This window comes from Mus caroli, chromosome 18 (genome assembly GCF_900094665.2).
Source record: "Mus caroli chromosome 18, CAROLI_EIJ_v1.1, whole genome shotgun sequence".
In the NCBI taxonomy this organism is placed as follows: Eukaryota; Metazoa; Chordata; class Mammalia; order Rodentia; family Muridae; genus Mus; species Mus caroli.
Window position 1 is genome coordinate 8,294,298 of NC_034587.1, and position 16,655 is coordinate 8,310,952.

General features: G+C 36.9%; 1 protein-coding gene across 5 annotated transcripts in view; it reads left to right on the forward strand.

Moving 5' to 3' along the window:
• Positions 1-16,655, forward strand: part of Rbbp8 (RB binding protein 8, endonuclease) — a 110,410-nt gene that overhangs the window by 55,619 nt on the left and 38,136 nt on the right. For 4 of the 5 annotated variants that reach the window (XM_029472024.1, XM_021150757.1, XM_029472025.1 and 1 more), the window contains exons 5-7: positions 2,914-3,026; positions 5,907-5,973; positions 14,992-15,167. In XM_029472024.1, the coding sequence (XP_029327884.1) occupies positions 2,914-3,026; positions 5,907-5,973; positions 14,992-15,167 (356 nt within the window). The remainder of the gene's footprint in view (positions 1-2,913; positions 3,027-5,906; positions 5,974-14,991; positions 15,168-16,655) is intronic. The other variant, XM_029472027.1, reaches the window with a different exon arrangement.

The window sequence follows — 16,655 nt, forward strand, 5'->3', positions numbered from 1 at the left end:
TGTGTGCTCACTGTCCTTGTGGTTAAATACATACCTGTGTGCTCACTGTCCTTGTGGCTAAATACATACATATGTACTTACTGTCCTTGAGGTTAAATATGTATATGTGTGCTCACTGTCCTTGTGGTTAAATATGTATATGTGTGCTCACTGTCCTTGTGGTTAAATACATACCTGTGTGCTCACTGTCCTTGTGGCTAAATACATACATATGTACTTACTGTCCTTGAGGGATTCTGGGAGGGACAAATAGATGTGGGTGTTTATTTTATCATCCTGGATGATATTCTATGTATATCATGATTTCAAAGCCCATAATCACCTTAAGGACTATCTGCAGAATATATTTTATCTAAGGCAAGAGACCAGCTCTTTGTTTCTTTGATCTGTAAGTTATACTTCTATTAATGAATCCTCTTCATTCAAATCAGTATTGTTGATAGGGCCATAACTTTTATATAAAATAGCTAGGTTTTTGTTTGTTAAATTATGTAGTTTTTACTTTCTCTTTATTCACTTACCTTAAAATTATGGCATATATTACTGTGCTATGACTCCCATAGACATTTGAATGCTAATTCTATAAAGTATTGAGGTGAAGTTATCTTAAAACATATTTAAGTATTGATATGTCAGATATTTCATTTTAACTACATTTCTGATTATGTAAAGTGGTAAGGTTGGAGAAACTTCGATTTTGTGGTGTGTGTGTGTGTGTATGTGTGTGTGTGTGTATATAAAACTAAGAGAATTCTCATATCATTGCCTACAAGGTGACAAATAATATTTAGAATATATTTTCTATCCCATGCACATACTTATACATGCACTTTTCTCTTCAGTACTTACAAGTTTACTAAAAGATACTTTATGATCTTTTTACATAATAATATATTGTCATTGTTTTCTAGTAATACTGGTTTCTTTGAATGTTGAAAGAAATATGAGATAACTTTTTCTTCCTTTGTATTCACTGATCTGTCATATTTATAGAACAAAAACATTGTCAAACATTCATTAGCTGTGTCTTGTGTTATTCTGAGCAAAGCAGATGTAGAGCTGCCTAAAATATCATGGCCACTTAGTACTAGGTAGGACTTGCTTTATACTATAATAGATAAAAATCAAGGGTAGCTTTCTTAAGAAAAGTCTCTTGGGGTTTGTAAGATGTTCCAGTGAGTAAAGCATTTGGGCTGGAATTTGGGTCCCCAGAATTCATATATATATAGTGGTCTTCCCATAATCCCAGAGCAAGCTAGCTAGCCAGATTAGCCAAAAGTGAGCTCCAGGTTCAATGAGAAACTCTACCTCAAATATGTAAGATAGCAATTAAGGAGGGCTCCATTGTCAATCTTAGGCTTCCATATCACCTACCTGCATGCACATATGCACCCACATACACATGCACACATACCACATATAAATATACACCCACCTACTCACACACACACACACACACCCAAAATATAAAAGAGAAATTGGTTCCCCCAGTTTTGGAGGCTAAGGGAAGGAAATTTTAAAATCATGATCAATTTAGGCTACATAGTAAGTTTTAGGTTCACCTAGACAACACAACAGGACATACGTTGTCTCAAAACAGAAATAAGAATAACTTTTTAGGCTGTGGTGTTACAGCCTTTGATTGTAGCACTTGGGAGGCTGAGGCAGGATGTTGATGAATTCAAGATCAACCTGGACTACATAGAGTGTTCCAGACTAGCCAAGGCTACATGGTGAAACCCTGTCTGAAAATAGAAAATGCATTCATGCATATATACATACATAAAAAAAGGTTTCAAGAAAAGAAAAAAAAGGCTTTGGATAATATTTAAAATTATAATTTCATGTAGAACTGTAGTATTTAAGAAGTGATGCTATAGCCTGGTTTCAATTTAGATAAGATTGTACTAAAGGGTTAATATTAAATAGTTTGTTGTCATCGTAATTGCCAAGTCAGTTTTTTTTTAGAACTTTAAAAAAATATAAAACTCTTTCAATACTGTTACATAGCTTAGTCATCCATAATCTAAAACTTGTAGCTGGAATGATGCTCAGCCATTAAGAGCACATACTACTCTTTAAATTTTAGTTTTGTTCTTTAAATTTTAGTTTTGTATTTTTTTTAAAATGTGGAGTGTTCTCTCTACATGTACACCTACATATTAGAAGGGGGCATCAGCTCCCTTTACACAATCGTGAGCTACAGTGTGGTTGCTGGGAATCGATGTCAGGATTTCTAGAAGAACAGCCAGTATTCTTGACTGCTGAGCCATCTTTCCAGCCTAAGAGCACATGCTTATCTTGCAGCGGACCTGAATTTGATCCCCAGCGTTCATGCCAAGACAACTCAAACTTCATGCAACTCCAGGGAGATTTGACATCTCAACCTGGAGCATCTGTACTCACATATACAGACACACATCTGTATGCATAATTTAAAAATGAAGCTTCCTGGGTGGTAGTGCTAGTGTGTGCCCGTAATCCCAGCACTTGGAAGGCAGAAGCAGGCAGATCTTGGTGAATTTGAGGTCAGCCTGGTCTACAGAGAGAAGTACCCTTGAAAACAAACCTGAATGAATGAATGAATGAATGAATGAATGAATGAATGAATAGATAAATAAACGAAGGAATGAATAACCTGAAATCTTTTCCAGAACTCAGAAGTCTCTGAAATCTCAGAACTTTTCAATGTCATGTGAGCATTCCAAAAGTTTTAGATATAAGCGTTTCAATTTTTAGACTTTAGGAAAAAATTTTTTTAGAGTTTTGAATTGAGTATCTGCAAATACTATGAAAACCAAGAAACTAAAATCTGACGCACCAGAGAGTCCCAAATATGTGAAAAACAGGATACTCATTCTGGATAAGGAAATAGGCTTTAGTAGATGAAACATGTTTATTTCTGTTTCACAGGTTAAGAGCAGGATTGTGTGATCGCTGTGCAGTAACTGAAGAGCATATGCACAAAAAGCAGCAGGAGTTTGAAAATATCCGACAGCAGAACCTTAAGCTTATTACAGAGCTGAGTGAGTTCCCTTTCATATTCCCCATGTGCTTAAAGCATAATGTCCTGTTGATAAAACTTGCTAACATTTTCTAAACTTTAGGTGTCTTTTATAGATTTAATCTTAGTAGGAAATTGGACACAAAAGTGTATGTATGTGTGTATATATATGTGTGTGTGTACATATATATATGTGTATATCTCTCTCTATACACACACACACATATATATATACACACACATATATATAGATCTATCTATCTATCTATATATCATTTACTTTATCCTTTAAAATTTCACCAAGCTTAAGACAATAAGCATATTTCTGAGCATATCTTGTGACTCTTTTCTTGTTTGCAAGATCAGTGTTATTGTGCAAAATTAACTTGCTCTTAGGTACTGATTACTGCATTTCATATTGTGCCAATTCTGTGTACCTGATGAACTGATAATTTTATATAATGCTAGTGGAAAAAGAATATTAAGGAGTGAAGGCTGATTATTCATACTGAGAACAAGAACGAATTTCATCTGGCTTAATCAGTCCAATTTTCATATGTTATATTAGACACTTACCTTGAAATAAGCGTAATTACAAAAAATAGTGTTTAGTGGTGTTCCCAAGGCTCTGGGTTCAAGGACCAGCACTACAAATAATAACGCTGAATGTTAAAAACATACTTGTAAGCTCATTTGTAAAATCAGTTTTTCTTCTTTATCATACCTGTTAATGAATAATTTAAATATATCCCACTATAAGTGTAAATGTTGAATATGTCTTTACTACATCTTCCTGTCCTTATTTAATTTTTATAAAGCAGAAAAATAACTACAGGATATAATCTCCATTGGAGGCAGCCCTGGGTTCCTGTCAGTGACTTTGTATGTTACTATGGCCTAAGCATTACTGAACTAGGAGAACTAGATCTCAGAAGATCTAGTTCACAGCAAAATAACCTCTACCAATAAAGGTTAATCATATTCTAGAAGTTTGTTAAGTGAATAACAACTTATAAACCTTTTTTTTTTTTAAAGATTTATTTATTTATTATATGTAAGTACATTGTAGCTGTCTTCAGACACTCCAGAAGAGGGCGCCAGATCTCGTTACGGATGGTTGTGAGCCACCATGTGGTTGCTGGGATTTGAACTCTGGACCTTCAGAAGAGCAGTCGGGTGCTCTTACCCACTGAGCCATCTCACCAGCCCACAACTTATAAACCTTAACTAATTTCTTTTAGTGAGTAAACTACCTTCTGAAGAGAATCTGGAACTTAAAAACAAAAAAGAAATATATGGACATAAACCTAAAAAATAAATTGGAAAAGTGTGGTACATGTGGTAAATTTACACAGTGAAGTATCACTCAGCCATTAAAAACATAAAATCATGATATTCACAAGGAAATAAATGGGAAAGCAACAAAATCATCCTGAATGAGGTATTCCAGGCCCAGAAAAACAAATCTAGTATTATTCACATATATGTGGATATTAGCTCTTAGGTCAGTGATAGCCAAGCTGCAACCCACTGAGCCACAGAGGTTAGGTACAGAGTAAGGGACAGATAGACCTACCTGGGAAACAGACAGTTATAGATGAACTGGGGTAGGAGCTGAACAGGAGGGTCAAGTGGACAGGGGAAGGGATTACAGGAAGAGACAGCTAAAAATTAAGGGCCATTTAAGGGGTAGCATAGAAACCTAATACAGTAGAAGCTTCCTAAAATATAAACATATATGAAGGTAAGCTAAATGAAATGGTCAAATAATACAGGAGAAACAGCCCCAACTGGACTTCTCTTGTCACCAAATGAAGCTTCCAGTACCAGACTTAGGTTATATCTGACTAATTTGTTGGCCAATGGAAATCCCCATCAACCCACTAACAAAGGAGAAATATAAAAACCAACCCAGCCACAAACCTTTTGGTCTGCAGTGGTGCCTTGCCTACAAGATTTACCAGTGGTAGCACAAGCTTGTGGAGGTATCCAACCAATAACTGATCTGACTTAAGGCCTACTCACAAGATGAAGCCCATACCCAAAACTGCTTGGGTGACCAAGAAACTGAGACCAGACAGCCTAGAGATCAAGGGTATAAAATCAGATACAACTTTTCTTTAAAAAACAAACAAAGATAAACAGAAAATCTAGAGCAATGACTCCTAATGGCATTCTGCCATTCTCCTAAATCAGCGGCTTGCTCAGGGTATATTATGTGAAAAAAAAATGTATTTTCAATTAAAAAAAAAAAAAAGGAAAATCTTGCTTGTTACCTGAAGCAAGGTTTATCCTAACCTCCTAACCCATGTGAAGTCATTCTGTAGGATGACCTTTTTTTTTAATACACTAGCAATATACAGAGGGATGTGGTGGGACAAATGTATAAAATTCAGCCTGGGCTGGACAGATAGCTCCGTGTTAAAATGTTTGCTGTACAAACATGAGAATCTGAAACCATGAGCCCAAAATCCACTTTATAACACATGTCTGCAACCTTAGTACCAGGGATGTAGAGGGAGGGGGACAGAGACAAATCTATCTCAGTGGCCCACTAACATTTATTCTTGTTCTGTTGCATTTTTCTAGGTTTGCTTCCTAATTCTAGGCTGGGGTGGTTCCCATATGCTGATTTAGGTTTGCAGAGCCAGGTGTCATGGCTCACATCCCAACAGTGCCTTTCTAGGGGTTGGTTGAGACAGGAGGATTTCTGTGATCGTTGGAGCTATTCTGGCCTATATACTGAGATCCAAATCAGCCTGGGGTACAGAGTGACACATTGTCTCAAAAAAAAAAACCCACAACAACCAAAAAAAGAAATAAAATCCTAATTTCTTCATAATTGTTAACATTTTAAGAGCCTGACATAATATTAATATGCTTTCTCCTCCATGTTATTAAGTGAATGAAAAGAATACTCTTCAAGAAGAAAACAAAAAGCTTTCTGAACAACTGCAGCAGAAAATGGAGTAAGTATTCTTTCTCATTGCATCAGACTCTCCTACTTCTCTTGCTTTTATCGTACTTAGTTGTACAAACTGAAAGTGTAGTCACAAGTTTCATCTTTTAAAACTATGCAGTGCGCTACATTCACATACAAAGAAACTGCAGTTTTGTTTATGTTTTAGGGGTCTACTGTCAGCATCTTAAAACATGTTAAGTTTTATAATGACATAAACAGGAAAAATCATTTAAATACTTCATATTTAGTTCAGATGTTTAAGGTTTTTTGCTTCTTTTCCCAGTGTTCTAGAAGCTTCATAATAAGCACTTCCTCTTGCAGAATTCGTTGGCATATAAAACAGCTTCCCTTCCCTCCTCTTATTTCTTCTTTCCCTCTCTGTAGAAATAAAAATAACTGTTTATTTTCTCTGCATTCTCTCTCCTGGTCTTCTGTTTTGTATTATTCCCAATCCACAGAGTAGTCCTAATTCTGCAGAGTAGTTTATTATCTATACTTTACAGATGAGAGAACCAAAGCTCAAAAAGGCAAATGACTGCTGTGTGATTTCATCACTAGTAAAAAGCGTGACCATTAATCAAACCTGTATCTTCTGACAGAAAAATGTCTGTTCTTTCCACTATGCAACACTGTCTTGTCCCAAGATGTGTTAAAAAAAAAGTTGTTTGTTTGTTTGTTTGTTTGTTTGTTTGTTTGTTTTCTCTAATGTGGTCTGACAAGTTTCAGAGTAGAAATAGTGCTTACTTACTAGACCCACTTGTGCTGCCAGTCACACATTACCTTGACACAGGTTAGAGTCATTTGGGAAGCAGAAACTTTAGTTGAGAAAGTAGTACCCCCATTCAAGCCTGAGGGACATTTTCTTGATTAATGATTGATGTGTGGGAAAGCTGAGACTATTCTAGATGATGCTACACTTATAGATGATGGTCCTGGATAGTCAAAGAAAGCAGACTGAGCAAGTGATGAAGAGAAGCCACGAAGCAGCACTTACTTACATGGTCTCGCTTACTTACATGGTCTCGCATCCAATTTCATGCTTCTGGTTCCTGCTTTGATTTCCCTTCATTGTGTTACTAGGCTATGTAAACTGAAAGGAACCCTTGCCTCCTCCCCAAGTTGCTTTTGATCATGATGGGGTTTTTGTTTGGTTTGTTTTGTTTTTGCTTTTTTGAGACAGGGTTTCTTTGTCTGTCGCCTTGGCTGTCCTGGAATTAGTAATGTAGACCAGGCTGGCTTCAAACTCACAGAGATCCACCTGCCTCTGCCTCCCAAGTTCTGGGATGTGCCACCATGCCTGGCCTTGATCATGGTGTTTTATCACAGCAATAGAAACCCTAAGTAAGATACCACTTATGTAAAGTTATGTTGTTTTTATTTAGAGATTTTTGTTGGTTTGTATTTCAACTTTTGAAGTGGAGACTTGGGTTTTACTACATTTGTTATCCAAGTGGCTTTGAGATTGTGAGCTCAAGCATTTGTCCTACCAGTTAGCTAGGACAACAGGCACACCAAATGACTGCTTCTGTAATTTTATAAACTTTTGGATTCAGGGTAGTACTCATAGTATTACAGAATTCTTAAATATGCTGTTGTATTTAAATAAGCATCTGCAAAAACTCAAGACTGTGCAGATGGCATGCGATTTGGTGTCTTAGTGGTTATGTCTTAGAGGTGAACCTATTTTAACAGTATACTTTTAGCTAATGGATATCCAGTAGAGTTTTGCCATTTGTCCCATGTGTTCAGTCTACTAAGAATCTATAGAGGGAAAATTGAGTCTATAATGAATGTGTGAAAATTCGAACATTCTTGTTGACTCATTCTCTCTGATGAAAAGAAGTTAGAACACATAGCTGGCATCTATATATGGTTCCAAAGTCTCAAAGTTGTTTTCACTTATCCCATATGTTAATTGACAATCTATATTTATTTCAACCGCCAGAATGCTATTTATAGTCTTTATTTCTCTTATTCCATGTGAGAGTAGTCACATGGTTGGCAGTCAGCGTGTCAAAGTATCTATTGTGAATGGTGTCTCCAGCTTCTACTGCATGTGCTATAATCTGTGTACTGTATATTTTCATTAAAAAACAAATCTGAATATTACTTGCTTACAAGAATTTCAGATAAGTTATTGTTGACATATATTTATTACAGCATTGATTTAGCACATGTAGCTTATGATACATTAAGCCTTGGACATATCAGTCTTCTTTATATTTTTAAATTCCAATAGATAAGATACTAAGTGTATAGAGATAATACAAAATTAAGTGGGTGATTGCCTGAAAGTCATGAGTGTGTTAAGTATATTGAAATTAAATTGCCATTTGCTAATAGAAAAATTAATTCTTAGCCTGTAGAAGAGACTCAGTGGTTAAGATCACTTACAATTCTTGCAGAGTACCTAAGTTCAGTTCCTAGCACTTTTAAGGCTGCTCACAATTGCCTGTAACTCCAGTTCCAGGAGATCCAGTGCTCTTTTCTGACCTCCACAGGCTCCTGTGTGTATGTGTTACACATGCATACACACACACACACACACACACACACACACACTAAATAAATATTTAAATGTTAATTCTAATTAGTATAGGATTTATTTTTAGTGTTCTCAAATACAGAGACTCTGCCTGTTGGTCGTTGATCTTGCTTAAAAAAATAGCAAACACTACAATAAAGACCTGTTACATAGGCAAATTCAAAGTATGAGTGTTTTGTTTAGGATAAGCTTGATCCAAACAGTATAGGAAATAATCTGGTAGCTTTCCACAGTTTTCTAAAATTTCAGATAATAATGTCTTGAGCCACCTTTCTCATAACTTGCTTTCTTCAACTCATTCTCCCTTTAGTTAGAAGCTTTAAAATAACAAGTATCCTCTTTGTAGGCAACAGCATTTCCTCTGACTGCCCACACCATAGGGTCATGCCATGACTACCTGAAATTCCCCTAAATTTCAGAAAACAGTGACTTAATTCTTAACTCACTTGAGCTGGACTTAATGTTACAGATTTCCTATGTGGCAAGATAATTATTAAGTGAAACAACAATAGGGACTATTCAGTGGGAAAGACGAGCCATCTCTCATTCACAGAAAGTAAATACTGAAGTAAGCTGGATTTTGAGGTTCTTTACATTGGGAAGTTGAGCAAAGGAGTCTGCATAAGGATTTCAGAGGATTCATTCTATTGCCTCTGAAAGTGAACTGTTGTATGACTTCTTCACCCACTGTTTGAATAGTTTATGTGCAAGTTCACTGTTTCCCTGGAGGATATATTTTAGCAAGATGAAATTTTAAAGTGTTTTCTAGGCTTGTTTAGAATCACGCTGTTGATTCCAGCTTTACATTCTGGGACCATCTGAAACTTGACTACTTCTTCTTTTACTTGACTACACTTTATATACCTTAAAACAACTGCCCTGGCTCACCTTACTTTTGATTTGTTAGCTATTCTTCATGAAGACTCTTCAAAGTGCCTTTTTGACTTTTTTGCTTGAACCTTAATTAATGACTCAGCTAGGAGCTAAATACAAAGCAAAGTTACCAACTCTTCATCTTTGTTTCTTTTTACTTATGTGTGTGTGGCCAGTATTAAGTAAAGACAGACAAACATTTTATCTTTTCTCTGCCCTCTACTTGCAGATTTGTTATTTGAAATATAAATGCAGGACTTCGACAATATGCTTAATAGTTCTTTGCAGAAGCCTGTAGTTTAATAGTTCTTTGAAGAAACCTGTAATTATTTGACTGTAGATGTCAGAAGACAACCTTGGGTATTTGTCCTCTTCTATCCTGTTTGAATTGAAGCAGGATCTCTTAGTCATGGATACTTTTACCAGGTTAGCTTGCTTATGAGTTCCTAGGGATAAATCCAATATTATATTAGGAATCCTGACAAACACATGTACTGTGTTCAGCTTTATGTGGGTTCTAGGGATCCAAGCTTAGATCTTCATATTTGTACAGCAAACAGTTAACTCACGAAGCCATCTCCCTAGCTCATATGGCTGCTTTGTGAGGTAGCATTTTTGTACCTACATTTGAGGAACTAGGTAATTTCTTTTTTACAGATCTCCCATAAAAAGAAACAGAAGTGGATGCTCACAATCATCCATAGGACGGAGCACAGGGTCCCTAATGAAGGAGCTAGAGAAAGTACCCAAGGAGCTGAAGGGGTCTGAAGCCCCTTAGGAGGAACATTAATATGAACTAACCAGTACCCACAGAGCTTCCTGGGACTAAACCACCAACCAAAGAAAGCACATGGTGGGACTCATGGCTCTAGCTGCATATGTAGCAGAGGATGGCCTTGTTGGTCATCAAAGGGAGGAGAGGACCTTGGTCCTGTGAAGGTTCTATGCCCCAGTATAGGGGAATGCCAGGACTGGGAATGGGAGTGGGTGGGTTGGGGAGCAGGGGGAGGGGAGAGGGGATAGGGAATGTGGGGATGGAAAACTAAGAAATTTGAAATTTGAAGAAAATATCTAATAAAAATTTGAAGAAAATATCTAATAAAAAATAAAAAGAAAACAGGAAAGTACAATAGCATACCTATTCAACCAATTAAAAAAATGGAGCTCAGGAAGGTTAAATAACTTATTCAGGGTAACTGGACAGAGAAGCTAGTTGTCCCACACCCTAGACTTAAATAAAATACCCTTTCTTTGTAGTTTTGAGTTAACCACAGCTTATTTATAATATAGTGCCACCCTATACATGGCAAAGGACACATTTTATCTCTTCGTACACATTTATTCCTTTTTTTTAAAGATTTATTTATTTATTATATGTAAGTTCACTGTAGCTGTCTTTAGACACTCCAGAAGAGGGAGTCAGATCTCATTACTTATGGATGGTTGTGAGCCACCATGTGGTTGCTGGGATTTGAACTCAGGACCTCTGGAAGAGCAGTCAGTGCTCTTAACCGCTGATCCATCTCTCAAGCCCCTTATTCCTGGTTTTTAAACTACATTTGTATGTGTGGTGGTTTAATGAGAAGGAGTCCCATAGCCTTATATATTTGATATTTGATCTCTATTTGGTAGAACTGTTTGGGAAAGATTGGCCTTCTTGGAAGTGGTAACCTTGTTGGAGTGTGTCGGTCTCACATTCTCTCACCTCATGGTTGTGTCTCAAAATGTAAGTTCTCAGCTTCTGCTTTACACCTGCCCGCCCACCTGCTGCCATGCTCCCTACCGTAAGAGTTATGGACTCTCATTCTCTGAAACTGTGTGTGTGTCAGAGAGAGAGAGAGAGACAGAGACAGAGAGACAGAGACAGGGAGAGAGAACATGTGTGTAGTAATGATAGGATAACTTACTTTCCATTGTGTGAATCCCAGGGATCAAACTCAGGTTGTCAGGCTTAGTGACGGCATCTTTCCTGGCTAAGCCATCTTGGTGGCCCACTAGCATTTATTCTTGTTCTGTTGCATATTTCTAGGCTTGCTTCATAATTCTAGGTCAGGGTGGTTCCCATATGCTGCTTTTCCCACTAATAGTTTTTATTCCCTTAGCCTTATGGCTTTCACAGGTTTAAGTGGCTTCTGTCAGTTCCTTGTATCAAGCTTATTAGTAAAATGTTGAGCAAAGTAAGCCTACAGTTAAAGCCCTGAGGCAACTAATAAAGACCTGTGACTGGAGTCTGTGTTCATGCTAAGTTTGGGTTTCTTTTTTGTTTATTGTTTACAGTGAGAGGGTATCAAGGGGGTCACTTTTCAGATTTCCTGTTAGCCAGATACTCAGTGAAGCATTCTTTAAGAACATAGTTCTAATAACCCTACTTTTAAAAATTAGCCTTTGATTTATTTATATGATAAACTTATAGGCTCTGAAGGATTAAGGTATTTCATTGTTTGTACTTGAAGAAATCTTCCCCTTTGAAAATGAGAACTTTGGGGGCTGGTGAGATGGCTCAGTGGGTAAGAGCACCCGACTGCTCTTCCGAAGGTCCAGAGTTCAAATCCCAGCAACCACATGGTGGCTCACAACCATCCACAACGAGATCTGGTGCCCTCTTCTGGAGTGTCTGAAGACAGCTACAGTGTACTTATATATAATAAAAAAAAAAATCTTAAAAAAAAAAAAAAAAAAAGAGAAAGTCATGCTGACATTTAAAAAAAAAAAAAGAAAATGAGAACTTTTAAATACGTTTGGTGGCTGTAACATGGCTTTAGTGGGTTTAAATTATGTTTTAACAAAGTAGAGATGGGAAGGCTAAATTAAAAAAATATTTAATGTAAACTCCTTATGAAGAGAAACCCTGGGTCCTCACAAATAATTGAGAAAAAACAGCTAACACAGTTTTTATGAGAGTTTTAAGAGACAGGCTACAAATAAAACAATAGCAAACCCTCTAACGTTATTGGAAGGAGAAGCTAAAGGAAGGTGGCAAGTACATATCAACTGAAGTAAGACAGAAACTCTTAATTTTTCTCAGAAAATCAGCGTGTAACCTAATGTTTTAAAGAATTAACTTGGGTAAGACAGAATCTGTGCTTTTACGTGGTACCTGTCTTCTATGACCAAAGAAGATAAAATTTGTACTCATTTACGTAGTCATGCACTGCTACATGGAGCTGGTTTGTGTTTTGTTTGGGGAATTTTTTTTTCTCTTGTACAATTCCTAACCCCTTGTAAATAGACCCTGCCAAGAATTAATTTTCTCCTTGTGACTCATTTATGTTTCAGGTTATATTTTTATGACTAATGAGAAAGCAAACAGTGCTGTGACTAGTTCAGGCCAAGTCATAGAAGTGTTACACTCTATTAACCTGCAAGACTTTCTTATATGACTTCTGTATTTATAGAGTAAGAGTACTATTAATTTATTAAAAATTACATGTTTAATACATTGCCCAGAATGATGACCAAAACAAGAACATACTGTATACTTAAAGCTTGGTAGAAATATAGGTTTTAAATGTTTTACTTTATAAAATAGGTTTATGAAGTAAATTTATTAGTTGGCTTAATTTAATCATTCCACAGCATAAACATACCAAAACATGATACACACACACACACACACACACACACATATATGGGTATGCGTGTGTGTATATACACACAGTCATTCTTGTCATTTAGAAAAAATTAACTAGATATTTGCTTGTCTCGTACCATACATTACAGAATTATAGATAACAAATAATACTGACATTATTCAGGAAATTAAAGTATAAATATTTGTTAGGAAACATTTTTTTGTCTTGGATTAATTTTTATTTTTAAACAAATGTAGTCTGTGTGTCCATGATATGTATATATGAATATGTGTGCCATGGTACACCTGTGGAGGCAGAGGACAGCTTTGTGCAGTCATTTCTCTCCTTTCATCTTTACATGTTTTCAGGAGTGCAAACTCAGGTTTTCCTACTGAAATGTCTTGCCAGCCTTCTACCAACCTCTGGTAATCATAGTTTATAAAATTCTTATATAGTATTTGAAGTCATATGACAAATTAATTTTCAAATGAAATAATTAGTTTGGTTTTATCAAAAATTAAATGACTGACAGAATAGTTCTATTGATTAGTTAATAAGATCAACAATGGTTTGGCATAGGTCATTAAGTAATACAGTTCGATCCAAATTTTTGATTGGTGTCATTTGGTCTTGAATCGAGTTAGGCAAGCACAGTTACTGAGATCAGCACAAATATTTCTTTAGTGAAACCTGAAAATGTCTCATGTTCATTCACTCAACACATCTTATGTAGTGCCTCTTACATACTTGCTTTTGTGATTATAAGTCAAAGGTCCTTGCTCTTTTATGTCTTGTATTATAATTGGTAATCAATAACATCACAAGTTACATACTTCGATAGACAGCATCTTTAAAATAGATAAAAATTAATGGAATAGGAAGGAGACTAAGTTATGGGAAGGGGTTGCAATTTTATATTAAAATTTTAGCACAAGCCAAGCACAGTGAAGCACGCCTGTAATCCCAGCACTCAAGAAGCTGAGGCAGGAGGATAGCAAGTGTGAAACCATCTTGGGCTGCATAAGTTAGTTCCTACCTTATAAAAATACAGTAATGATGTGGGCAAGGGCACTGCCCATGGCATAGCTAGAACAGTGAGCTGAAGACAGGAATACACTTGGCATGCTGGGGAACCTCAGGGAAGAGAGTGTAGAGTACAGTTAGTGGAGGAGAGAGCACATGGGTTCTTGTGGGTTAGTCAGAAAACTTTGGCTTGTATTCTTAATGAAGTGGAAAGATGTGGCAGGGTTTCAATCAGATTCAGCAGCTATGACTTCAGGTTTAGTAGGACTGTTGTAAACTGCAGTGTTGAGAGAAGATGCTAAGCAGAGCTTAACAGAAGCAGGGACAGAAGCCTCATGGGTTGGTCTTTAGACTCAGGACCTATATACTAAGAATAACTTGTCACTGGGTTAATAATGAGCCTCCAGAGTCTATGCTGAATTCCAATCCTAGCTCTTTTACTATTGGAATAAGTTACTTTACTTCTACCTCTTTATTTCACAATTGCAAGATGACAGTAATAATATTTCACACAACTATAATAATTAAAGTCATACACATAGCATTTTGGATAATTCATGGAGAATTTGACAGTTTTCCTGTCAGCATTATCATCCTGTGTGTCATTTACTGAGTCATGTTGATTCTTCTACAACATTCAGTTCCTTTCATACGTGAGGATTACAGTTCAAATCACAGAATCTGACCTGTTCTTTTACAATGACTGTCTGATTGCTGTCTCCCCCTTTCTTCCTATTCCAGTCAGTCTTGTACACAGCTGTTAAATTTCCCATTCCGCTCTGAAATTCCAAATATTTCAAACAGTTTGGGTCAAGAATTCTACTAATATTCCCCACTTTGTACAAACTTATTTGCATACATCTCGATTCCCTGAGTTTAGAGCATTAGATGCAAGGGATAACATCTCTGATATTTTGGTGTTTGTGTTCTATTGTAGTTACACATTATTCCGTAGACATTTTAATAAATATTTACAGAATTCATTTTCTTTTTATCTGTCATTTTGCACTAGAAATGGTCAACAGGATCAAGTAGCTGAACTTGCATGTGAGGAAAACATTATTCCAGACTCACCAGTAACATCCTTTTCCTTTTCTGGCATTAACCGGCTACGAAGGAAGGAGAATCTCCATGTCCGATATGTGGAACAAACACACGCTAAGTTGGAGCGCTCTCTATGTACAAATGGTAAGGATCAGACTTGGGTTTTGTAAAGTTTCACTTACTGTTTGTATCTAACCTAGTTTGATGGAAAGAAGATGGACATTGTTCAGATAATTAAGAATATCATTGTGAATTTAACTTCCATTCATAAAGTGACTAATAAGATATTTTTTGCTACCATTATATACAGACATGAACAATAGTTAATCTGAATACATCTGCATAATTTTACATGTATGCACCTGAGTATATATATATGTATATGGTTGGAACCCACAGAGGTCAGAATAGTGTTGAATTCTCTGGAACTGAAATTATAGGAAGTTGTGAGCTGCCTGCCATGTTAATGTGGGTACTGGTAAGCTAACCCAGGAACTCTGTAAAAGCAGAAAATGCTCTTACTTGATGAGAGCCCACTGCATAGACTTTTTAAAGTATATGCTTTATGGAGTCTATTTCTCTTATTTTTGAGACAGAGTCTCTCTATACCCTTGGCTATCCTAGAACTCACTGTGTAGATCAGGCTAGCTTGGAACTCATAGAAATCTACATACCTCTGCCACAGGAATTGAATGCCATTATGCGATTATGCCTAGCTTAATGTACCCTTTTGTTTAATTTTTGCTTTTATTTTTCTCAAGGATTCTCTGTAGAGCCCAGGTTGTCCTGGATCTTGCTCTATAGTCAAGACTGGCCTTGAACTTGGATCTACCTGCATGTGCCTCCTGAGTGCTGAGGTTAAAAGCATGCTCCATTATGGCTGGCTTATAGAACCTATTTCTAACTCCATTCCAGTTTACTGTTTTACCTAAATGCTTCAAAACTACTTTTTAAAATGGTCTTGTACTTGTAGCTTTATGTGGCATGATAAGGTGATTATTTCTTTTATTGCTCATTTAAAATAAATGACAAAGACTTAATTCTTAACCCAAATTATTTGAAACATTTAGGAAAAGGAGGTTTGCTAAATTAGCACTTAAAAAGTAAGTAGATCCATCTTGGTCCTCGGATCCCTCAGAGAATAGTCTGCGCAGGTGAGAGTGTGGACTACAGAAGCTAACAGCTTCTGGGACAGGCAGAAGCAAAGCGACACAGCTTCTGGGAAAGACCCCATTTTGGGCTCCAGACATTGGGGCACCTTCCCTGCCAGAGGAGAGGTGTCCACCCCACCTAGGAGGGCTTTGCCGGAGCACCTGGGGGAGCCATCTTGGTTCCTGGATCCCTCAGAGATTAGTCTGCACACATGAGAGTGTGAACTACAGAAGCTAACAGCTTCTGGGACAGGCCCTGTTTCGGGCCTTCATCTTCTGCCAGGAGGCAGGTTTGAAAGCCAGATATCTGTGCACCTTCCCTGCAAGAGGAGAGCTTGCCTGCAGAGAGTACTCTGACCACTGAAACTCAGGAAAGAGCTAGTCTCATAGGTCTGCTGATAGAGGCTAACAGACTCGCAGGAGGAACAAGCTCTAACAAAAGACAACTATAACAACTAACTCCAGAGATTACAAGATTGCT